The sequence below is a fragment of the Phyllopteryx taeniolatus genome, chromosome 4 (genome assembly GCF_024500385.1).
Source record: "Phyllopteryx taeniolatus isolate TA_2022b chromosome 4, UOR_Ptae_1.2, whole genome shotgun sequence".
Taxonomy (NCBI): Eukaryota; Metazoa; Chordata; class Actinopteri; order Syngnathiformes; family Syngnathidae; genus Phyllopteryx; species Phyllopteryx taeniolatus.
The window spans coordinates 12,345,713-12,370,920 of NC_084505.1; the positions used below are offsets into that span (position 1 = coordinate 12,345,713).

At 39.3% G+C, this 25,208-nt stretch overlaps 2 protein-coding genes across 10 annotated transcripts in view; one reads left to right on the top strand and one right to left on the bottom strand.

Annotated features, from left to right (window-relative positions):
- gcgrb (glucagon receptor b) overlaps positions 1 to 13,469 on the bottom strand; it is a 54,630-nt gene extending 41,161 nt beyond the window's left edge. For 5 of the 9 annotated variants that reach the window (XM_061769534.1, XM_061769530.1, XM_061769533.1 and 2 more), the window contains exon 1: positions 13,027 to 13,469. The gene's annotated coding sequence lies outside the window, so the exon portion shown is untranslated. Of the gene's footprint in view, positions 1 to 985; positions 1,066 to 1,143; positions 1,222 to 13,026 lie in introns of those variants that run through there. The other 4 variants (XM_061769536.1, XM_061769528.1, XM_061769531.1 and 1 more) reach the window with 3 other exon arrangements.
- A 6,718-nt stretch (positions 13,470 to 20,187) lies between these two features.
- On the top strand, positions 20,188 to 22,325 carry LOC133477364 (uncharacterized; the record flags this gene model as incomplete). Its single annotated transcript, XM_061771985.1, has 2 exons — positions 20,188 to 20,547; positions 21,831 to 22,325. Coding segments are annotated over 2 exons (855 nt in total), but the record flags the coding sequence as incomplete, so codon positions are not given.
- Between the last annotated feature and the right edge of the window lie 2,883 nt (positions 22,326 to 25,208).

The following is a 25,208-nucleotide window of genomic DNA, read 5'->3' on the forward strand; positions in this document are numbered from 1 at the left end:
AGGGCGACAACCACAGCGGCCCTCCCCGGGGAGAGGGAAGAGGAGCGCACAGGCCCGGGACGCAGCAGCACAGCCCCCAAGCCTTCACCCGGAGACCAGGACGAGACCCCCACACAATTTCATTGTATCTGCACCATTCAATGACAATAGAGGCTTTCCTTTCCATTTTATTCTATAAGTTGACGTTTTGCGTGTTATATATGTGTATGCTTTGTGTATTTCGACCAAATAATATCAAATACCTTTTATTCGGAACGGTGTTAGATTGTAAAAAAACAAACAACAAAATACACTATTGTCTCATTTAATTACTTGTACATCATCATAGCGGAATCATACTATTAAATGCAATGGAGATCCAGATGAGCTATTATATTCATGCTCTACTATTACTGTACATCATCATCATTATCATTCACAACCTGCTCTACTGCTCTACTCAAACCTACCACTCCTCTCCTCTTATCCATGTGTCCTTCTGATCAATGAACTATTGACGTCACTGTAAAAAGCACCTACAAGCATTTTATGTATATCATCATATATTCCGTATCATCGCCACACCATTTTTATTTCTCTGAGGTGTTGTAAATTATGGAAGAATGTCCCTGTCTTTGTGAATTCAACATTCCCTCAGCATAGCCAGCAATTTTCATTCTTTTCACAAAGACCTGACTTGAAATTAGCAGCATTATCAAAAGCATAATGGTTGTCAGAACAACAGGAGCCATGACGACCGACGGGCAGCATGACTAAAATATTAACTGGGAGTCATTGAAAGACATGTAGGGGTAAGTGATACCCCCGAAGGTATTATGCTTACCTGTTAAATCCTATCCACGTGTACTTGTCACTGTACAGCCTACACTCACATTCACACACATAGCTAGATTTTCCATTAACCATTCTGATAATCGTGAGTTGGCCAGATGGGCGAAAAGAGCAACACTTGCAGAAATGTGTTGATATTGTCCAAATGTCCCACCTGACTCGTCTGCACAGACTGCATTTGACACCTGTCTCTCTTCATCCTCCCTCTTAGTCACCTGCTGTTCCCTGTTAGCTCTGCACAGTATAGAATATTAAATTTACCAAGACCTTCATCAACTGTACTGAATGAACCCTGAGGCGGCTTCTAATTACCATGTTCCCATTATGTAGCTAATGGCTCCTCTTCCAGAAAACTCGAATCCAAAGATTCCAAGACAACTTTCTGTTGTTCTTTAAAAAAAAAGAAAGAAAAAGATTTGTCCAGTATTTAATATATTCCAGAAAATACAATTCAAAGCATCAGTCAAATACTGTATTACATTCCAATCAGAATCGAAATAGGCAGACTAACTTAATGTCTACCTGTACATGTCCAATTTGTTATTTACAGTAAATTGTATTGAACTATTTCCCATAGAACCTGTAATAAATATTTACAGGAGGTCCTCACTGTTAGGTTACAGCATGCAAGTCAAATCTTGTAATACTTACGGTCATTAGTACAGTTGTAATCAGGGATCAAATAGACTTCTTAAAAGTGTTCACAACAACAAGATCAGAGGAGAGAAATGCAGCTGGAGAAGGAGAAGTCATTTCACATAGGGATTCATTCTTGTACGCATTTTTCAAACCATTCTGAGTCAGATTCTTTAACACACCGTTGCTAAAAGAGGTCCAAATAAGTTCAGCCCAACTGGTGCTCTTTTGGCTGAAGTTGCAAAGTCTCCCTCTGCCTTTCTAAGGCTATGCTCACATGGAATGAAATAAAAATGTTGACTATATTCTAAACAAAATAGAACTGGGATAGGTTGTTAACATAAGCAGAATATTCCATTAAAATGTTGTTTATATTTTAGTGTTAAGTCAGGCCCACTTTACACCACCCCATTCCCTCCAGGAGTTCATAATGTCCATTTCTATTAAAACTAAATACACTACTAACTCCACTACAGCACAGAAGTGCTCACTCTGTTCATATAATCTTGAACTTGTAAATTACAGTGGTGCCTTGAGATACCAGTGACCCAATTTATGGGTTTTTCGAGATAAGAGCTGTCGTTCAGCCAATTTTAGACTTTTCCCATTTATCCATACATACTCCAAGGCAGTTTAAAGTTACAGTTTAAAGTTATCCCTGCAGTGGGATAATTTTAAGGGTATTGAGGGGAAAGAGTGAAAGCAAATCACCTGCACAAAGCAGAGGGAGGCTGGGACGTACAGCTGCTTCAATTTCAATTTTGCTTCCAGAACATGAGAGCATGTTGAGGGATAAAGAATGAGGTGATTTGAGAAGAAAACGTCAGAAAAGTGACAGAAGCTGAGAGATGTAGTGGAGGATAGAGAGATGGTTCTGTCAGAACAAAGCGAAATTGTGAATAACGCCATTCCTCATCAGGCAGTGAGGATTATCACCGAGTGATATAGAGTGAGCAGGATAGATGAGAGATTTGGATGCAGGAAAAGGTGAAGTGAGAGATGACACAGGTACTTAATGATGGCGACAGAGCTATTCCAGCTTTTCCATTTCATTTGCAGTCAGAGATGCTGGCGAGCAGCATAAAGAATATATTTGTTTGGATTAGTGGCACATAAACTAACGCCTTACACATGCGTAAACATCATAACACATTAAAATGAACAGCTTTGACTACAGCTCATCCATGCTTTTATCTCAAGTCGACTTGGCTATTGTAATGGTCTTCTGACTGGACTCCATAAAAAGAGCATTAAACAGCTGCAGCTCATTCAGAATGCTGCAGCTCGGGTTCTGACCAGAACAAAGAGTTACTCCAATTCTAAAGTCTTTATACTGGCTTCCAGTCAGCTTTAGAATAGATTTTAAAGTTCTGCTACTGGTCTATAAATTACTAAACGGTTTAGGTCCTGAATACATGAATGAAATGCTAATGGAATATAAACCCAGTAGGGCTCTGTGATCGACAGACTCAGGTCAAATAGTGGAGCACAGAGTCCAAAGCAAACATGGTGAAGCAGCATTTAGCTATTATGCTGCACACAAATAATAAGTTGCCAACAGGAGTGACATCAGCCCCAAGTGTGCATGTTTTTAAGTCCAGTTTTAAAACTCTTCTTTTTTCCCATGCTTTTTTAGAGCATTTCCACTTTTAAATGATATTTCTTGCACTGTATGCTGCTTGAATTGTATTTTTATTTTAGTTTTTCTCTTGTTGTTTTAAATGTGTATAAGATGGTTTATTTATTTGTTTTTAAATGCTTTTAATTATGTAAAGCACATTGAGTTAGTTACCTTGTGTATGAAATGCGCTATATAAAAAAATTTGCTTTGCTTTGCTTTACATTCTAAAATAATGTTTTTTTGTGTGTTACTGCTACCTGTATACAGGTATTAGGGGACGGTATTACAGGACATTGTATTTTACAGAGGGTAAACAGAGCAGTGTTTGAGCAGCATTGAACACAATGAACAAGTTTACTGTCAGTCATTCAGACTGTTTTATAAAGAAAGTACAACTAACTACTGGTAACAAAATCCTCAACATGAGCTCAAACACAAATGATGAATAGTAATTTGTAACATTTAAAAATTATTTTTAATTGCATGATATTGCAAGAAGAGATTTTGCTGCAAATGTATTTAACTGCAGAAATGCAACAGAATCACTAAATTGAACACAATTCCTTCAAAGAAGTTGCTTGCAATGCAATTTTGAAACAAATACTGTTATCAGAAACAATGAAATAAACACAGATCTGTATGGGGGTCAAACTGTCACCTTCATAAACCTTTGATTACATGTACAATTCTTGATGGCCATGCAAGTGTAAAAAGAAGTTAACCAATGTCTAAAATCAAATGCTTCTCATGATCTCAAGTTTTAAAATTAGTAATTGTCACTGTGTAAAGAAGTTAAACACTGTAAACCATAAAAAAAACATAAACAGTAACTGTGAGAACAAGGAAAGGCTGGGACTTGAATACTTGTTTCATGTACTTTCTGGTGTATGACCTACGTACTTCCTCTCTTCTAACGATTCTGCTTGTGTAATTTAGCAATGCCAATGATGTGGGATTAATGAATTTTAACAATTGTCTTTTTTATACACAGATGGGAATGCACCTCTATTCCACATCTAAAGTCTTAAGAACCCTTCTTTTTGAATATGTGCAGCAAAACTACCACAAAAAAAGTTTAAAAAATTAAAATAAAAAGCAAAACATGCATGTCCAGGTAATCATTTGATCTTCACTGAAATGAGTTCTGGTGATACACATAGAGGTCCCGAGCAACATGATGATGCCTTGCAAGACATCATGCATGAGGGTGTTCCATCTTTTCCAATGTGTTGAAAAAAACAGCGCAGAAAACAAGGAAAAAAATAAACAGTTTGGGCTTGCACTGTATTGACATTAGGAACTGTGTTAAGTGCAACAGTCCTGTCACAACTTTCATTGCATTATGGACCTGTTACCACCTGCTAAATTAAAGTGTGGAAAAATAACATTCTGCAAGCAAGAAAAAATAGGATTCTTCTTTCTCTTTGCTACTTTGCAACAGGCATACAGTGCCATGAGAAAGTGTTTTCCCCCTTCTCAAATTCTTATTTTTTTGCAGTAATTTAAAAAAAAATAGGTGAAGGGGGCCATTACTTTTTCACACAGGGCCGGGTACCTTTGAATATATATATGTATATGTAGCGTATATGGGTTAAATAAAAATTAATTTAGGAGAAAAGAATAAGCCTTAAGCGATGCTTGCTTTACTTCCGGTTTACCGTAATTTTAAGTTTAATTGTTAAAATCAAACTAATATGTCTCGTAAAGGGGAACCACGCCAATTTTTATAGGTATAAAATTTAGGGAAAGTGACGAGAAACCTTTCCATCAGTCTCGTAATCAGAAGGTTGCTGCACTTTATAAAATTTTGAGTTCTAGATGACAGAGATTTACTTAAACTTCCATCCATCCATCCATTTTCTAAGCCGCTTCTCCTCACTGGGGTCGCGGGCGTGCTGGAGCCTATCCCAGCTGTCATCGGGCAGGAGGCGGGGTACACCCTGAACCGGTTGCCAGCCAATCGCAGGGCACATAGAAACAAACAACCATTCGCACTCACAGTCATGCCTACGGCCAATTTAGAGTCTCCAATTAATACATGTTTTTGGGATGTGGGAGGCACAGGCGGGGACGGGGATTGAACCCCACACCTCAGAACTGTGAGGCTGACGCTCTAATCAGTCGGCCACCGTGCCACCTTACTTAAACGTACTTTACTTAAAACACTCACAAAATACAGGCAAGAGTGGAATTTTATAGTATATTTAATGACATCTAAAAGGGATCAAGAGGGAAACACACAAAGGGGTTTAACTAAAGAAAGAAAATAACACTAATAACGATAAAAAGAAGGAAAATAGATGTACGAAAAGGTAAATAGAACATCGTGAGTTGGACTAAAGTGGGAAACGCGAGCGTTTACTCCGTCCAGTGCGGACGGGAGAGAGAGTGGACAAAGTTTAGATTTTGTCTGAAGCAAGTAATTTCCCCGAAATTATTTGGCACTAATATTGTACAGTCTGGCAAAAGTTTTGCCGCGTCTACTCACGACCGTAGGCTCAAGCTGGTGGGCGGTCGTCTCTCTCTGGAAGTGGCTCAGGAAGCAAGGCGGCAGATTTGGTTGCAGAAGGAAAAGATGTAGAAAAATGAAACAAAAACGAAAGAGGCGGAAGAAGAAAATGTTTTGTTCGTCACTGACACAGACATCAAGGCATACATTTGGAATAATTCTGCAGAGTTTGTGAAATATCAAAACAGACATTTGTCCTTGGTTAAACATCAAATGAGAGTCCGCCCGGGTCGACTTTGCAGTTCCTCTCGACGCCTGCAGGTGGCGCCTTGTCCCAGCAATTGTTCCTATTCCCAGAAAGGTCTGGTGGAACATCTGGCCTTTGATGCTTGGGAGTTCAGACTTCGAGGGTATATATATGTATATATATTTTTTTTTTTTCACCATTTCAAAATTACATAGTATTTCTACTTGGGTTATCTTTTTCTGATATTTACATTTGTTTGATGATCTTAAACATTAAAGTGGGGGAAGCTGTGCAAAAAAACAAATTTGAGAGGAGGGCAAATGCATTTTCACTGCACTGTACATGACTTCCTTCCCTGTGGTCATTTACAGTTTTGTTTAGCCACATTGGTGACATCAACCTTGGACTAGGAGAAAAATTATTAATGTGATGTTACTATGAAGGGCCGCTTGTGTGTTTGGCTGTGTGCAAGCATATGTGTTCATGTGTGTGCATGCATGAACGTGCGTGTGAGAGGGACACAGCATGCGTCAGAGACCGGTCTCTGTCTGTGTTGATTAAATAAACAATTGTGCTTGTAGCGCAGACCTTCTCTCACCATGCATGCATGTAAGACACACACACACACACAAACACACACAAGCACAACATACCCCTTTACTGTACCACTTGCTTTCAATCGTCACTTTATATTTTCACTTCACCGTGAATGAAGGAAGAACAAATGATGCCCTCATACATGTCCTGTACTATCAAATGGAAGACCATACAAAGAAAAAAGATATTAAATATTCAGGACAAGCTTTCACATTAGTCTGATTCGAATTCGAAACATGTCAGGAAGACTTCAAAGCCGCTGGGAAAAAAAATAAAAATAAAAATCACCATTCAATCAATAAGAACTACAGTATAACATTTTCAGCATAAAATGCTGTTATGTGTTCATCAGAAGGACAGATTGAACGAGTACAGTATCGGACTATAAAAAATCTGAAAAAAAAAAAAAAGAAGATGGCGCCTAGCCGAGTGGTCCCCTCGGTGACGTGCTCGCTAGTACTGTCTATGTTCTTGTCCTTTTTGTTTGTCTTTGGAGACATTACACAACATACTTACACAAGGGAAGACTTGCTAAACATTAGGGAGTCTACTCCAGATTTTCTTTCACCAACTTTCACAAATCCACACAGTTTTTTCTCTGTTACTCACCGGCGGAGCGGCTGCGTTCTGTGGAGCATTGAGGAAGCTTAGACAAACACTGCAATGCAAACGCTGGCTGATAAAGTAAACAAACTTGAAAAAAAAACACCCAGATTAACCCCTCATTATTCTTGGAGACTTTAACAAAGAAAAACTCAATCGTAAACTCCCTACATGCAAACAGCACATTGACTGTCCCACCAGGGAAAACAACATTCTGGACCACTGTTATACCACGTTGAAGGACTCGTACCGTGCTATTCCCCATGCAGCTTTGGGTTCGTCTGATCACTGTTTAATTCACTTAATACCAACATACAGGCACAAACTTAAATGTGCAAAGTCAGTGGTGAAAACAGTAAAGAAGTGGACCAATGAAGCTAAGATGGAACTTCAAGACTCTTTAGAATGCAGAGATTGGAGTGTCTTTGCAACTTCAACTGGCAGCTTGGATAAATATATGGACACTATTATAGCCATAGCCTACTTGAGCGTCTGTGGAGATGTGTGTGTACCAACAAATACATTTCGCATGTCCACTAACAACAAGCAGTGGTTCACTTTGCCAACTTTGCCAGGCTGAAGAGGACACCTAGTGATGTGGGACAGAGCCCTGTACAATCGGGCCAGAAACCAGCTTACAAAGGAAATTAACATCGCAAAAAGAAATTATGCAGAAAAGCTGGAAAACCAGTTTACTGCTAACGACTTCGTCAGCATGGCGTGGATTAGAATCGCTAACCAACTACAAGCGACCATCCCCCCATGCAGAGAACAATAAAGGACTAGCTGGCGACTGAAATGTAAAAGTGTTTCGTGTTTTGTTCATTTGTTTTCTGAAATCTAAAAGCGTTTCATTTTTTGTAAATTTGTTTTGTGAAATTTAAAGGTGTTTTACAATTTGTTATATTGTTTTGCACTTGCAGGCCACCATACAAAACCACAGCAGGAGTGATTATGGACTGTTCAATTGTGTAAACTGCCATCATAATGTATGTTGCACTTGTGATGTCAAGCATGAATAATAAAGAATAATTATCAGAGAATATACAAGTGAGGACATAATAGTGTTGTACCAGAAAAAAAAGGAGCCACCAGCTCCTCCGACCTTCAATATTCATTCATCAACTGTGTAGTTATACATTCAGTTCAACATCATCGACAGCTCATTACATTGGTACCTTGATTTATAAATTTGTCTAGTACTGTAATTTATCATGCGCACCCATGTATAATATGCACCCCCAAAGTGGACCTCAAAATTCTGGAAAACCCTTCTACCTGTGTATAATGCATTTTTACAATGCATGAGTTTGCTTCTACCCATATGATCATAACATGAAGTATTATCTGTATTTTGTTAGTTTTTTTCAAAGAATTATTCTGAAGTTAATCACTTTATTTGAACACGTAATACTTTTTTATTTACTTGCTCTTATTCTGAAATTCACAGCCCTACTTGTATTTAGTAAATGAGAAAAGACACAGTTGCGCTCATATGTTTGATGACCCAGGCAGAATTTGTAAGATGGGTACAATTCTTTTAAGAAAACATGAAGGACCAGGGGAAGCACATGTCATTTTATGTGAAAGTGTACCACTTTTTCAAAACCACTAGATGGGGGCATACATTTATAAAATGTGAAAGGTTTTTTATTTAATTTGCCCCTATACCTATGTATATTGCGCACTATTGACCTTTGACAATTTTTTTTTGGGGGGGGGGGGAATGCACATCATAGACAAATTACAAATCTATATTTCCCATTGAAATTAGTTGAAATGCCATTTGTCCATTCCAGCCAACGCCCCACCCCCAAAAAACGCTACAATTTATTTTTATTACGGGGGGGGGGGGGGTTCTTACTGCATTGTATAAAAAAAATGATAAAAGAGAATTTAAAGAAAACAGTGACTGTTTGTCCCATTCAATAAACGGCTGAAAGTGCATCAACAAATGTGGCTCTCGGTTTTTGTTTTTACTTTAATTGAGAGACAGCGTATCTCAAGCTCACCCATAACTCAAATTGTGGCTAGCAAATAATAAATTAATTAATTAAAAATGACCAAGCGATGGCTCATAACTCAAAAGCTTTTAACTTGGGATACTCGTACTGTAAATCAAGGTACCACTGTATTTTGACATAGTGCTGTAAATGACATATAGCAGAATTTGTGGGGGGGTGTAAGTGACATGTACTTTATGTCACACAGTCAAGGCGACGTCACTCTCTGTCATTAAAGCTTCAGATACAAATCTCCTCATAAGATGATGTCACATCGAATCAAGCTAAGAGGTCCTCGATGGTCCTCTCTGAAACTTTGACGGCAGGAGCTTTATGGCATAATACAAGGAAGCAAAAGTCCTGAATCTCGAGACAAATGTACATGGCAGATCAAAGGTAAATATTCTTCACTGTATGTAATTGAATTGGTGTTCATTGTTTCATTGTTCACATTTCACTCTTTGGGTGTTAACTACAGTAGAAATAACAAAGCTAAGGTCCTGCATCTTCCATTAACGTCCTCAGCAAGCAGAACAAAATCATTTATTTGTACTTATCAAAAGGATAGTTGTATGCTTCACTGTGATTTATCTTGTATGTGAAACAGATGTTGCGTTCATTTGTACTACGCTGCTAATTGACAAATGCTGCTTTTCCACCACCCACACAGTATTGTTCTGCTTGGCTCTTCTCGACTTGGTTTAGTATCAGCAATGCATCATGCTAAAATCAACAGGGAACAATATTTACGTATTGGGTTGTGGCTGTTGGCCAAAGCAATTTTATTCAAGAGGAACTCGAGGGTTGCAAAAAAGTCTGGCTGCAACAAAGTGGAGACTGTGGAATACAATACTGCAGCATCTTGAGGTCAGACACAACCACAGGGTAGGTTAACATTAGCATGAGTGAGTGACCAACGGTGGTATATTATACATACTGGAACACCATCTTATAATGTACTAGAAATAATATCTGATCATACGTCCTTTTGCCAATGGGTAAGTGTCAATAACACAAAGGCTAGTTCCAAGCTACTTAGGTATACCATGTTGTGGAAAAGGGATTAGTGTACTTGCAAGACACATTATCCACTCATCATTAGATTCTTATGCAATAAAGAATTGGACTCATTTGCAAACATCCTGAACAAACAACATAGTATTTCATGGCCCAAATCCCAGATTTTATGACAATGTTCATCCAGAACCACTGTGGATCCACCGTCAACAATATTGTAATTGATTTCGATGTTACAGTTTTTGCTTTATGATAGATATTATATACAGTCGACGGAATTTTAAGTGTGCCGTGAGCTATGGAAATGTATATAAAACATCTCTGCAATGACTGAGGAGAGTCATGAGGACAGAAGTACTGTAAGTCCCTCCTCACGAAGCACCAGCTGCCCATGTAAGTGACCCAGTAAGTTTAAAGTTCGACTAAACAGCCCCAAAAAAATGTCTTGAAAATTCGACACACCACAAAAAAGAGTAATGTTAACAAGCCGGACAATGAATGAATGGAAAAGAAAAATCACAAAGTATGTCAAATCGGGCTTCAAATTGGACATTCTTTGAGCTTCCAGACACTGGCGTGTTGCTGGGTGCTCTGAAAATCCCGCCACCCCGATACTATCAGCTCTCACTCAAAAACTTCCGTCCATGTTCCATCACACCATCACGGCTCCTCTGTAGGGAGAGGAGCGATACACAGCACATGCTTTCACGGGCCGCAGCGAGTCATTCTGCCCCTTTGTTTCAGCATGACGTTAATCAATGGAGGGAACCGTCAGCCGTGATGCATAGCGAGGAGGTGGGGGGATCATCCATGGTGCGCGCGTTGCGGGTTGCAGCCTTACAGCCAGATGACTTTTTTTCCGCCTCCTCTTTCTCGCCCATGACGCGAGTGACTGAAAGCCCTTCACCGTTGCACTGGACCTTCGCCGTGTACTCTAACAGCTGCTGGGCTAGCGTGGGCCTGCGAATTCTGTGCGGTGCGCCACTGCCTTGCAACGCGCGTGGGGACAGACGGCAGCGGCATTGTAGCCCAAATAACACCAAATACATTACACTTCAGGGAAGATGTGTTTTTTCAAGTTGTGGGCATAGTTTGATGGTTAACTGCATGCTATACTGCTAGAACTGGGTCCATTATGAATTAGTAAATGGCAATTCTGCATGGAATAAGGGCGCTTGGAGTTTATAAAATGGGGGAGAGCTTCCTGCTAGAAAGTATACCCCAAACCTCTTGATGTCGTGAGGGTAGTTTTTAGCCCCGCCCACAAAATTAGGAACATTTCGAACATGAAAAAGAGTTTCAAGCCATAGCTCAACAATTCAGTACTATATTGTTCTCAGTCTTTCCATGTTTTTAGCACTTATCTTCAAACACATTTGTTGTATTAAGAAACAAAACAAGGATATACACTTTAAAAAATTGTGCCTCTAGCACTTTTTGAGATTTTCATTTACTTGAAAAGTGCTATGTTAATTGAATGTATTGATATCATTAATCATCATCATCATCATAAATCTCTGGTATAAATGAGACTGAGATGTGTCCCACAGCTGGTACTGGGCAGATACAACTAAAGGGATTCAATACATTAATGCAGGAGTTCTCAAACTTTTTACACCAAGTACCACCTTGAAAAATATTTAGCTCTCCAAGTACCACCATAATGACCAACCTTAATATACGGTAGCTAGTAGGCTAGTAGTAAACCCAAGTGTTCATCAAAAATAGGCACAGGTTTCCTACATAAAATATATATTTAATATTATTGTCAGACGCTGCAGTGTGCACAGTGTGAAAATTAACACTGCTCAAATCTAGGAAAATAAAAACTATACTTCAATAATGACTCAATTAATATGTATTGCAATTGCACAAAAAAGTTAAATAAATATTGTACTTGAATACATTTTTAAAAGCAAACCACTGTAAATGCAAATGTGTTTTACTTAAACATTAAATGCAACTCAACTGTACTTAACAAGTGTAATGTGCTGGATTTAAAAAAAAATAATTAAGCCGATGTAACTTGCACAGTTTGAACATTTAATCCACTGATTCTTTCGCATACCGCCAGATTTTACCTCACTTTAAGAACCACAGTATTAATAGACTCAAAGTTCAGCGGGGTAATCACTCCCTTGTCTTGTGTCACAACTTTCTGCTTCCATCTGCTTATTGATTAATAAAGTAACTAAGACCTTAATGGACAAAAAAGCTATTTGTGTCTGCCTATTTTAAGACTCAAATAACTCAAACATGTTCCGACTGTGTGTCTGTTTGTGTGTGTCTGCCAGAGAAAGTTGAGCGGAAAGCAGTAGCTTTTGCATAATCCTGCTGACTGGCAGAAAGGCCGGTTATTGTGATTTGGGTGATAACAAGGGTTTGTTCCTCGTCTGATGAGAATTTACAGATTTAATGCTTAATGCGGTTACCACGGCTAAAATAACTTAACGACCACGCTCCCTGAAAGACATAATGACAAATAGTATCATAATGGGAAGAAATTACATAATAGAATAATGTGTATGTTGAACACAAGCTACTGGGCAATGGACAAAGGAGTCTTCATTTGACTAACTACTGTAATACCAGGCAAACCGCAATCTGTTATAATTAAAAAATAGATATAATAATACCAGTGAGGCATTAACCTTCACTACATATGGACTTGCAATTCAAACCAAGTTTTCATCAGACCACGTGAAGCTATATAAACTCCATATATATCCGTTTTCCGTTCTTCAATCAGATTACAACATTATATCAACAATGTAAAACACGGTATGATTTTGCAGACCTGTAAGCATTGCTGTTGCTGTTGATGGGTTAAAGGGGATATGAAGCCTTTGTACAAGGGCGCGCTTTATAGTCAAGCATAATGTTTGAGTAGTACAGGAGAGAGCAAAGTGCCAGTAAAAATGAAGAGCTTTAGCCTGCTTTTGCTCCTAGAAAAAGAACATATAAAAACTTGGGACCGGGGGAATGGATGAATAATAAGTCATGTCATTTTTTTTTTCCTTACCTAAGCTTGCAGATGTCTTCTGGCACCCCGGGGACGCGCACACCTCCGGAGGTCCATCACAATCCAGGCGCAGTCCGAAGCGCGCAACCAAGACACGTCGTCACCGAGTGCAGCAGAAGAGAAAGGAAGAAAGAAAGGAAAGAAGAAAGAAAACGAAAGAAAGAGAGAAAGCGAGAAAAGAAAGAAAGAAAGCGAGAGAAGAAAGAAAGACACAAAGAAAGAAAAAGGGAGAGAAAGAGAGAGAAAGAACTCAAGAACTCAAGAAATCAGGAAATAAAATAAGAAAGAAGGAAAGAATGGAAAAAGGAAACTGAAATGACTGACCTGTGTTGTTAATAAATTAACTCTTCTACGCTTTTTCGTAGTGTCTAGAAATGACTTGTGTGTGAATGAAGTCTCGCTATTGTTGCAGAGCATGAAGTGCGTCCTGGCGCTTTGCACTCGAACACATACCTGTCTGTCAGACCAGACAAGACATGTAAGGTGATTCCCGGTTAAATCTTTCAAAATAAAAGATTAATACGATATTTATTATAGCAGCCAAGGCATGTACAGCAATTTCAGGTTAGAGCTTTCAAAATAAAATTCGTTCGTTCCCAACAACTACGGGAATGAAAAGGACACTGCATTACAGTTCTGCACATATAAGTTCCATTTAGTGCAGCTTCTAGCTTATTAGTCAAATAATTAAGGAAGATATCGTGCAGTCAAACTATTTTACACTTTGGATTGTTTCTAAATGTGAGTTATGAAAATTATAAAAATGGCTACACTTTTAACTCTACAAAGGATCTTTGGAGGTTAATGGTTTTATTTTACATAATAATGTTTTGAAACTGAAGCCAATTACTTCACATTTGCCATAGACATAAAACAATTTTTGTTTTACATCCGTAGACAACAGATCAACATTTCAGCTATTTCTTGATCTTTAATTCTGGATCTGATGAAAACTTGGAGCATAGTATAAAAAAACATTTTTGTATTTGAACAGAACCACTTAAGATAGATTGAAGTGAAAATGATAATATATAATATATATTAAATTGCAAATCATTTGCCTGCAGTGACTGCAAGGCAAATGACCCATTGATGTCGTTAAACTCACCTTCAGCCTTCTCTCTAGCAGATAAAGTGCGTGATCTATAAGAGTTTTAAGTCTGCCACTGACTTGGTCATAATACAGTATGTTAACATAACTGACCCATGTGTACATGGAGTGCTTTTTTATTTCTATCGACATATCAAGACAGCAATACCGAAGAACAAAGTTCCAAATATACACTATCCAGACATTAACAACTACCTCATTTATTTCCGTCGTCCGACTTGGGAGAAGCTTTGAAATCCTACAAACGTCTGGAGGGATATGGAAGGATAACATCTGCTTTTGTTAGGAACCTTCAGCTTTGCTGTCTTGCCTTCTTGAGATTGTTTCATCGCAGGCAGGGAGCGTTCCTTCATGTTAGATAACGTTAGCAACATTCTGGGTAATGTGCGTAACTTACTAATGGTGGTTTACTAACACTCTTCGATATGCATTTGATTTTTTAATTTACAGTTGAATCACTTTTTTTTGGGGTCCAATCCTTTTTTTCTCTCTTTTTTATTATTATTATATTTTTTTATTAATTTATGTATTTATTTTTTGTCCTGTCCGGCTGTTAGGTCAAACAGAATGGAAAATGGGAGTTGGGGCGAAATATGAATACCTAAATACTTAATTTTTTCGAATGGGGTAATCTGGGATTTGATCTGCAGGATTTCATGAGTTTGCTGTTATTGGGAGTATTGTTGATTTTGTCCATTTGATAGAGTAATCTGATATTTGAGAAAATGTTTTCATGAGATTGAAGACTGCCTAAAGAGAAGACTTGGGTTCCTGTAAATAAAGAAGAATATCATCGGCATACATTTCTGTTCTGTCACTAGCAAGCAGATACCTTTAATATTAGCATTCCGACGTATAGTGGTAGCAAGAGGTTTGATGAATATTGCAAATAGGATTGGTGAGAGTGGACATCCTTGTCTGGTTCTTCTTTGTAAAGTAAAACTGTGATATAATCCTATTGTGACTGTTGCTTTCGGCAGTTGTATAATGTTGCTATCCAATGTATAAATGGGTCTCCAAAGCCAAATTTGCAAAGTACTGCAAACAGGAAAGCCCAGTTAACTTTATCGAAAGCTTTCTCTGCGACAAGTGACATGATGATTGCATTTAGATTTTGACGCTGTGACATGCTGATTAAATTTAACAGACGTCTGACATTATTTGTGGAACTTCTACCTTTACTGAAGCCTGTCTGGTCATAGATGATTATCGACGGGAGTATCTTTTCAAGTCTCGCCGCGAGAGCTTTTGAGATTATCTTGATATCTACATTAATCAGTGATAAGGATAATTAGCCGGGAGAGTGGGGTGTTTTCCCGACTTTAGTAATAATTTATTTGAAGCTGTATTCATATTGCTACTTATTTGACCTTTATCGTTTATCTCCTTGACTGTTCTGAAAAATAGAGGCGCTTGTATTGGCCAGAAATGTTTAATGAATTCAACGGAGATTCCGTCCGGACCAGGCGCTCGTCCCGATTGCATATTTTTTAATGCATTGTGTAATTCTGTGTTGGTTAAAGGAACATCAAGACTGTCTTTCATTTCTGTATTTAATTGAGGAATGTTTAGATCCTTAATAAAAGTTTCAATTTCTTTTTGGTCTGGGTTGTTCGAATATGCGTACAAGCTGCTATAATAATTGTAAAATATTTCATTTATTTCTAGCGGTGACTGTGTACATTTGCCATTTGAATCTTGAATGGCTGTAATTAGTTACTTTTCTCTAAGAAAGCCATTGACATTCTATGACACAAAAGTTAAGTGTGACATAAATGGGTGCGTGTACAGTCATTTTAAATAGACTGGGTACTATGTATTCTTTGTTGTTGTTTTTTGTCAGTTTTAAGGAGAGGGTGATAAAGATGCTATATTTAAGTACAGCAAAGACAGTGTACATCGAAGGGTAGCGAACAAGCACTGAACAGAAAACAAACATTAGTGACAAGGGGATAATATGATGTGTGGTGGTTGTGCACAAGAAGAGTCTTGAGCGACGTATGTTTTGCGTGTGTGGAAACAAGCAGAGCAGGAAAGCAGACAAAGGTCAGAATTCATGCTGGTGGCTAGCATGATTCCGTTTCTTTGTTTTTCTAAGCAAAATTTAAAAAGAATGAAACAAAATACAATACGCTTTTGACAATTAATAACATCAACAGATCAGAAGAAGTACTTATCTAGAAGAGCCAGGGCGTGACGTTGGCATCACAAAACAGTTGGCTGTCGACATATAGCTTGTCGACAACTAGCCAGGCGCGTTTGCCTTTCCTCATCATCGGGTACAAGATTTTACGCCTTGTTGATTTCCTTGAGGAAATGGTCGTTCATTTCAAACGAAGTCCCTTTGAGCTCACGACCTTTTGAATTCACAAACTCTTTTTGCTGAAAGTTTTGAAAATTTGCAATGATGTTTCCTTGACGATGGCCTCCCAATCGATGAACACAGTGAAAAGTAATCTTGTCAACTATCTTGCTTTATCTTGAGCGTGGACATCATAAACCTCTGGGTCTTCCAGAGAATTTTCTGGAATGCCTGATAAAATTTGATTGTCGCGCATGCTTCGTTATTGAATGTCCACTGTAGTTTCTTTCATGATTTTATATTCCAGTCTAAGAGTTTGTAGTTCACGTTGACATCATGTTTGACCGAAGCGCAGTATTGTCTAATCTTAGCTCTTTGACCTGTTGTTTCGTGAACTCCAAGCTCTTTCTGAGTTCGGTGATCTCTTGGCGAAGCAAGTCAAGTGTAATTGACAATTTCTTGTCGATTGAGAGGACACTAGTCTGTGCCTCTGTCAAATCAAGTAAATCCTCAGTTGAAATGGAGGAATCTGTACCTGCGCGAATCTCAAGTGGCTCTCTGTAGGTTACTGCTGCTCGCGAAGATGCCGAAGGAAAAGAGAAAAGAACGAAGTGTTCATCCGCCACTGAAATAGGAAAAAAATTGTCTTGTATTAGCTGCTTTTCCAAGTCTATGCAAGTTCCGCAGTGTTTTTCGTCTTCGGAAATCATGCAATCTCTCGCATTGTCACAACATGCTCACCCCTTCACAGGCTCCCCCCTCTTTGCTTGGATGCGATTTTTTTTATGGCTTTAATGCCCAATGTGACGTTGAAACAACTGCTTTAAGCCACATTCCCTACAAAATTGAAAGAATAAACACGCTAGTTGTGTTGGTGCATGGAATTCTCACAGACAAATCCATCCATTAATTTTTTGTACCGTGTTATCCTCACAAGGATCGCGGGCGTGCTGGAGCCTATCCCAGCTATCTTTGGGCAAGAGGCGGGGTACACCCTGAACTGGTTGCCAGCCAATAGCAGGGCACATATTAACAAACAACCCTTCGCGCACCCATTCACATCTCAGGGCAATTTAGAGTCTTCAATCTTCAATCTTCAAACCTACCCTGCATGTTTTTGGGATGTGGGAGGAAACCGGAGTGCCCGGAGAAAACCCACGCAGGCACGGGGAGAACATGCAAACTCCATTGATTGAACCCCGGTCCTCAGAACTGTGAGGCAGATGTGCTAACCAGTCGCCTCACAGACAAATATCACATCAAATTACATGGAAGATGTCACCTTACTGAGTTACATTGTACTCATATAGGTGACACGGTGATATCACGTCTGCCTTAGAGTCATGGGCGTAACTTACAGGGGGGGATAAAATAAAGGCACAATAAACGCTGCAGAACCAGACATAAACTCTATTAACGTTCACATTATTACAACTATTTACGGAATTAGTTGATGAACTTACATAAAACAGCATTTTAAAAACTTAACAACGTTGCTATGGCTTATGCGTAAATCTCTGATAGCGACCCACAATGTTTTAACGATGACGTCATCTAAAGTATTATAATACTGTAAATGTCGTGCCCAATCACGTGTTCATTAAAAATGCAACGCAGGTTTTATTCCACAGAAAGTGTCTTTAATATTATGCACAGTTGGAACATTAGCACTGTCCTTAAATAAATAGAAAATAAAAACTATACTTACTGATTCAAATCAAATGTATTGCATGCTAAATATTTGACCTAAATAAATGTTTGAAAAAAACATTCCCAAGTGATTAAATACAAAGATATTCTGCTTAAAAGTTAAATAGAAATGAATTGTACTTACCAAAAATACTAAACTGTATTTAAAAAAATTAAAATTAAAATAAAAAGTTGAAAACGCTGTAACAACGTGCAGTTTGAACCTTTACCACTAGAGGGAGCCTGCACTATACCACACTTTGAGAACCACTCCTCTATCAGAATCAGAATCAGAATCATCTTTATTTGCCAAGTATGTCCAAAACACACAAGGAATTTGTCTCCGGTAGTTGGAGCCGCTCTAGTACGACAACAAACAGTCAATTTACAGAACACTTTGGAGACATGAAGACATTGACAAAAAAAAAAAAAAAAAAAAAAAAAAACAGTCACTGAGCAGTAAAGGGTTGCTAGTTATCTGGTAATACATTGTTATGTTGTTGTTTTATACATACATTCTTGTACATGTGACCCTCATTGTATACTATTTCAAAAATAGCTGAACCAGTAAAATCATAACTGAAATAATATAAATAGCAATAAGTTGGTGTTCTCCTTTGTTTAATTGCAAAGAAATAGAAGTACATCAAGAAAATCTTTATATTCAATCACCTTAATTACACCTGATTCCCTTAAAAGAAACAACAGCAATCAAGGAGATTCACCTGCACTGTCCAGTATGCAGGTATTTATTCCACACTCACACTGGTTAAATTTATGGCTAAAAAGTTACTGAATCTATTTCAAGTCACTGAATCATTCTAAATGAACCAATATCGTCCTTTAATGGAATCAGCAACAACGAATCGTGATACAAAGTGAATCGTTACCCAAATGAATTTTTACACCCCTAAATAAAACATAAGATATTTTTTTTTTAAACATTTTTAAAATCTTTTACCGGTGAAAGGTTATTTCCAATTCTGTTGTTGCGATTGGATAGAGTCGTGTGCAACCTTATCCTGTCCAATCCAACTTTATTTGTTAAGAACTGTCTAATGTGCTGAGGTAGTTTGCTGCTAGCACTAGCCGCTATGGCCACTGTGTTGCTCTGAGTCTTGTTGCGCGAGTAGTCACATCTCTGTCGGGTCAATTATACATTATTCATTCACTCACTGTAGTAGTCTCGCCACTCTGTACTACTTGGATATCTGTTGTTGACCAATCCTGGCCCCTCATGTGCTTGAGAAGTATCTGCAGCATTTGCACAATTTACATTGTTCTAGATTATCGCACTTCGAGTCACTTTGAACTGCATGCATTTCTTGAAGTCTCTGATCCATTTGCAAAATGGTCACTGCACCAGACTATTGTTCTATTAGTCATTTCAAACTGCTCTAAATTTCTAGAGTACTCAGCATCATTTGCACAATTGTCAAAAAAAAAAAAAAATAAAAAAATTTAAAAAAAGTATCGGCATTACCACATTACTTTTAACCTTTTATTGCTCAGTGACTGTTTTTTTATGTTTTTACGTCTCAAAAGTATTCACTGTCAATTAACTGTCTGTTGTCGTACTAGAGCGGCTCCAACTACCGGAGACAAATTCCTTGTGTGTTTTTGACATACTTGGCAAATAAAGATGATTCCTATTCTGATTCTGATTCTGATTAGGCCACCGGGCATTTGTTTTGTTTTTTTTCCAAAGTACAGTACCTCATTCCAAAAATGCAGCCCTATGGGGGGCACAAGTCAGTGCAAACTGTAGGCCGGTCCCAAGCCCGGATAAATGCAGAGGGTTGCGTCAGGAAGGGCATCCGGCTTAAAACCTTGCCAAACAAATATGAGCGTTCATCCAAAGAATTCCATACCGGATCGGTCGTGCCCCGGGTTAACAACGTCCGCCACCGGCGCCGTCAACCTGCAGGGCGCTGTTGGAAATTCAGCTACTGTGGGTCGAAGTCGAAGTCGAAGAAGAAGAAGAAGAAGAAGAGGTGGAAAGCCGGTTCTTCGGCAGAAAGAGAAGAGGAAAACACAGAGCCTAGAACTGAATGTGGGGACTTTGAATGTTGGGACTATGACAGGAAAATCTCGGGAGTTGGTTGACATGATGATTAGGAGAAAGGTTGATATATTGTGTGTCCAGGAGACCAGGTGGAAAGGCAGTAAGGCTAGAAGTTTAGGGGCAGGGTTTAAATTATTTTACCATGGTGTAGATGGGAAGAGAAATGGAGTCGGGGTTATTTTAAAAGAAGAGTTGGCTAAGAATGTCTTGGAGGTGAAAAGAGTATCAGATCGAGTGATGAGGCTGAAATTTGAAATTGAGGGTGTTATGTGTAATGTGATTAGTGGCTATGCCCCACAGGTAGGATGTGACCTAGAGGTGAAAGAGAAATTCTGGAAGGAGCTAGATGATGTAGTTCTGAGCATCCCAGACAGAGAGAGAGTCGTAATTGGTGCAGATTGTAATGGACATGTTGGTGAAGGTAATAAGGGTGATGAAGAAGTGATGGGTAAGTACGGTATCCAGGAAAGGAACTTGGAGAGACAGATGGTGGTAGACTTTGCAACAAGGATGCAAATGGCTGTAGTGAACACTTTTTTCCAGAAGAGGCACGAACATAGGGTGACCTACAAGAGCGGAGGTAGAAGCACACAGGTGGATTACATCTTGTGCAGACGATGTAATCTGAAGGAGGTTACCAACTGTAAGGTAGTGGTAGGGGAGAGTGTGGCTAGACAGCATAGGATGGTGGTGTGTAAGATGACTCTGGTGGTGGGGAGGAAAATTAGGAAGACAAAGGCAGAGAAGAGAACCATGTGGTGGAAGCTGAGACAGGACGAGTGTTGTGCAGCTTTTCGGGAAGAGGTGATACAGGCTCTCGGTGGACGGGAAGAGCTTCCAGAAGACTGGACCACTGCAGCCAAGGTGATCAGAGAAGCAGGCAGGAGAGTACTTGGTGTATCTTCTGGCAGGAAAGGAGAGAAGGAGACTTGGTGGTGGAACCTCACAGTACAGGAAATCATACAAGGAAAACGGTTAGCTAAGAAGAAGTGGGACACTGAGAGGACCGAGGAGAGGCGAAAGGAATACATTGAGATGCGACACAGGGCAAAGGTAGAGGTGGCAAAGGCAAAACAAGAGGCATATGATGACATGTATGGCAGGTTGGACACTAAAGAAGGAGAAAAGGATCTATACAGGCTGGCCAGACAGAGGGATAGAGATGGGAAGGATGTGCAGCAGGTTAGGGTGATTAAGGATAGAGATGGAAATATGTTGACTGGTGCCAGCAGTGTGCTAGGTAGATGGAAAGAATACTTCGAGGAGTTGATGAATGAGGAAAATGATAGAGAAGGGAGAGTAGAAGAGGCAAGTGTGGTGGACCAGGAAGTGGCAATGATTAGTAAGGGGGAAGTTAGAAATGCATTAAAGAGAATGAAAAATGGAAAGGCAGTTGGTCCTGATGACATTCCTGTGGAGGTATGGAAGCATCTAGGAGAGGTGGCTGTGGAGTTTTTGTCCAGCTTGTTCAATAGAATTCTAGTGCGTGAGAAGATGCCTGAGGAATGGAGGAAAAGTGTACTGGTGCCCATTTTTAAGAACAAAGAAAAATGAGGCTACAGGGAGAAGAGATGCCAAGGGTAGAGGACTTTAAATACTTGGGGTCAACCGTCCAGAGCAATGGTGAGTGTGGTCAGGAAGTGAAGAAACGGGTCCAAGCAGGTTGGAACGGGTGGAGGAAGGTGTCAGGTGTGTTATGTGACAGAAGAGTCTCTGCTAGGATGAAGGGCAAAGTTTATAAAACAGTGGTGAGGCCAGCCATGATGTATGGATTAGAGACAGTGGCACTGAAGAGAAAACAGGAAGCAGAGCTGGAGGTGGCGGAAATGAAGATGTTGAGGTTCGCTCTCGGAGTGACCAGGTTGGATAAAATTAGAAATGAACTCATCAGAGGGACAGCCAAGGTTCGATGTTTTGGAGACAAAGTTAGAGAGAGCAGACTTCAATGGTTTGGACACGTCCAGAGGAGAGAGAGTGAGTATATTGGTAGAAGGATGATGAGGATGGAGCTGCCAGGCAAGAGAGCTAGAGGAAGACCAAAGAGAAGGTTGATGGATGTTGTGAGGGAAGACATGATGGCAGTTGGTGTTCGAGAGGAGGATGCCGGAGATAGGCTCTCATGGAAAAGGATGACGCGCTGTGGCGACCCCTAACGGGACAAGCCGAAAGGAAAAGAAGAAGAAGTACCTCATTCCAAACCCAGCATGTACTCACACTGTTGCATTAAAAAAAAACTCTCACTGTCTAAATACTTCAAGACCTACAGTAACTGACTTGTCTATCTGGACATAATAGGCTGAGCACTCATCAAAAAGCTAGCTGCGTCACAGAGGCAATTAACTCAATTCACTTGACAATAATTCACTGTTACCTTCAAAGTACTATCACTTCCTGTAGTTTCTTCACCTTTACATTGCTCACTTTTAAACAGCTCTGCAGTTGGTGTATAGAATTACATATCAAATACACTAATTAGTATAGAAATATTGCTTTCTGGTGTTTACATTGATTTTCCTTTTCAGATTATTAGATTAAATATTGCTGTATCATGCCTGTTGATGTGGTAAAGTTCGCTGTTATATTGCTCTGCTGGACAGCAGCCCAGACTTCTTTTAAATGATCATTCATTCTGAATATGTTGATAAAAGGGAAATGAGCATGTTCAGGAAGGTATATACACAGTATGTAATATATACTTATATATTATTTGATTCTGCATGTGCAAACGTGATGTACAGTAAATTGATCAATTTGTGTACGCACCACAGCTGGCATGGTTGTTTGTGACATACTGTACCGTGTCTTATATTTTCTGTGGCTTCCAATACTAATTTTATGAATTCTATCAACTATAAATGTTTCTTTGCTGTGCTATATTTATTCCTTACTATTTTTGAAATATATGCAGTGAACCCCAATTCCAATGAAGTTGGGACGTTGTGTAACACATATATAAAAACAGAATACAATGCCCTATGCCCCCCCCCCCCAAAAAAAACAACAACAACAAAAAACAAAAAACAGCATAGACCAGCAAGTTGCTCACCAGCATTTGCTGTTTGTGTGTGTGTGTGTGTCTGTGTGTGTTTTATGCTGATCTTGCTGGTGACCAGCAGGACAACAGCAGAAGTGAAAACAAAATAAACAGCTTTATTTTGCAGGGACTGCCATGCCCACTGGGAGAAACTTAGGACAGTCAGAGCCAGAATTCAAACTGCTGACCCTTTGGTTATTGGATGACCCACTCTATCAATTGGGCCACAGCCACCCTGGCAGACTATTATGCTGTTGCCCTTCTGGTAGCTGGTAACTGGTGTAGCACAGGTCAGCAGGACAACAGCAGCATCCTGGACTTGTTAAATGACTGTGGCTCAGTTGGGAGAGCAGGCCATTCAGTGACTGAAGAGTTAGTGGTTTAAAAGCTGGCCAATTACTGTCTGTTGTTAAGCTATCCCTGTGCAAGATGTTGAGTTTTAGATTTCTCCCAGTGGGCCTGGCAGAATCTCGCATGGGAACCCCGCAAAATAAATCTGTTTTTGTTTTGTTTTCGCTGCTGGTCTTGCTGGTGTCACGTCAGCAGCAACACCAGCAGCATGCTGTTGCCCTGCTGGTCACCAGCAAGACCAGCATGAAAACAAAACAAAAACAGCCTATGCTGGTGAGCACCGAGCTGGTCTATGATGTTTTTGGAATATATATTCATTTGAATACACTACAAAGATAAGATATTTAATGTTCAAACCGATAAACTTTGTTTTTTTGCAAATATTTTGAATTTGATGCCTGCAGCACAATCCAAAAAAGCTGGGGCAGGGGCATGTTTACCACTGTATTACATAACCTTTCCTTTAAACAACACTCAGTTAGCGTTTGGGAACTGCTGACACTAATTGTTGAAGGTTTTTAGTTGGAATTTTTTCCCATTCTTGCTTGATTTACAGCTTCAGTTTCTCAACACTCCAGGGTTTACGCTGTTGTATTGTGCGCTGCACATTTTAAATGGGAGACAGGTCCGGACTGCTGGCAGGCCAGTCTAATACTCATACTCTTTTACCGCTGTTGTAACACGTGCAGAATGTGGCTTGGCATTATCTTGCTAAAAACAAAGCACGGACGTCCCTGAAAATACCTTGCTTGGATGGCAGCATACAGTATGTTGCTCCAAAACCTCTATGTAACGTTCAGCATTAATGGTGCCTGCACAGATGTTCAAGTTACCCATGCCATTGGTACCAATACCTCCCCATACGATCACAGACGCTAGATTTTGAACTTTGCGCTGACAAAAATCCAGATGGTCATTTTCGTCTTTGGCTCTGAGTAAACGACATCCATAATTTCCAAAAACAATTTAAAATGCGGATTCATCAGACCACAGCGCACTTCAAAAGGTCAAACATTAAGTTTCATAGACTGGTGTGGGACGATTTAAAATAGAAATTATGTGATTGTGTACGTTTTAGGACAGCTAAGTAACGAAACTAGGGGTGGGACGGTTTATGATAATTGTCCAAACCTTTCATTTTGGTTCATAGGCAAGCAAAACACTCTTTTTTTCTCTCTCTCTCATTTACTCATGAGGTGAAGCAGTCTGGAGCAGAAAGTAGCACTTAAAATCTAATGCCACCCGCTGAATGCAGAATACGTGATGTGGCGTTGCTAGAAGTCAGTTGTGGAGATTTAAAAAACTAAAAAAGTGGCAACGTTGACAGGCATGACGAAAGGTTCTGCGTTAGAAGACGCCAGCTGCATTATAGTTCTATAGGTCTGCTCTATCTGATCACTTTGCATTACGATCACGGCGATTTAAAAAAAATAAAATAAAAATTGATAAAAGTTCGTTGCCCCATTAGTAAGTACAGTACAAATTGTGAGTAGCTACATGTGAGTATTATTTCCACACTACTGAACGTGTTTATTAAAGTTAAAATTAAAATGTCATCTGTTGTGTCGGCTCTGTGCTGTCTGCACTGTTTATAAAAAATTGAGACCACAGCATATGAAACATCACCTTT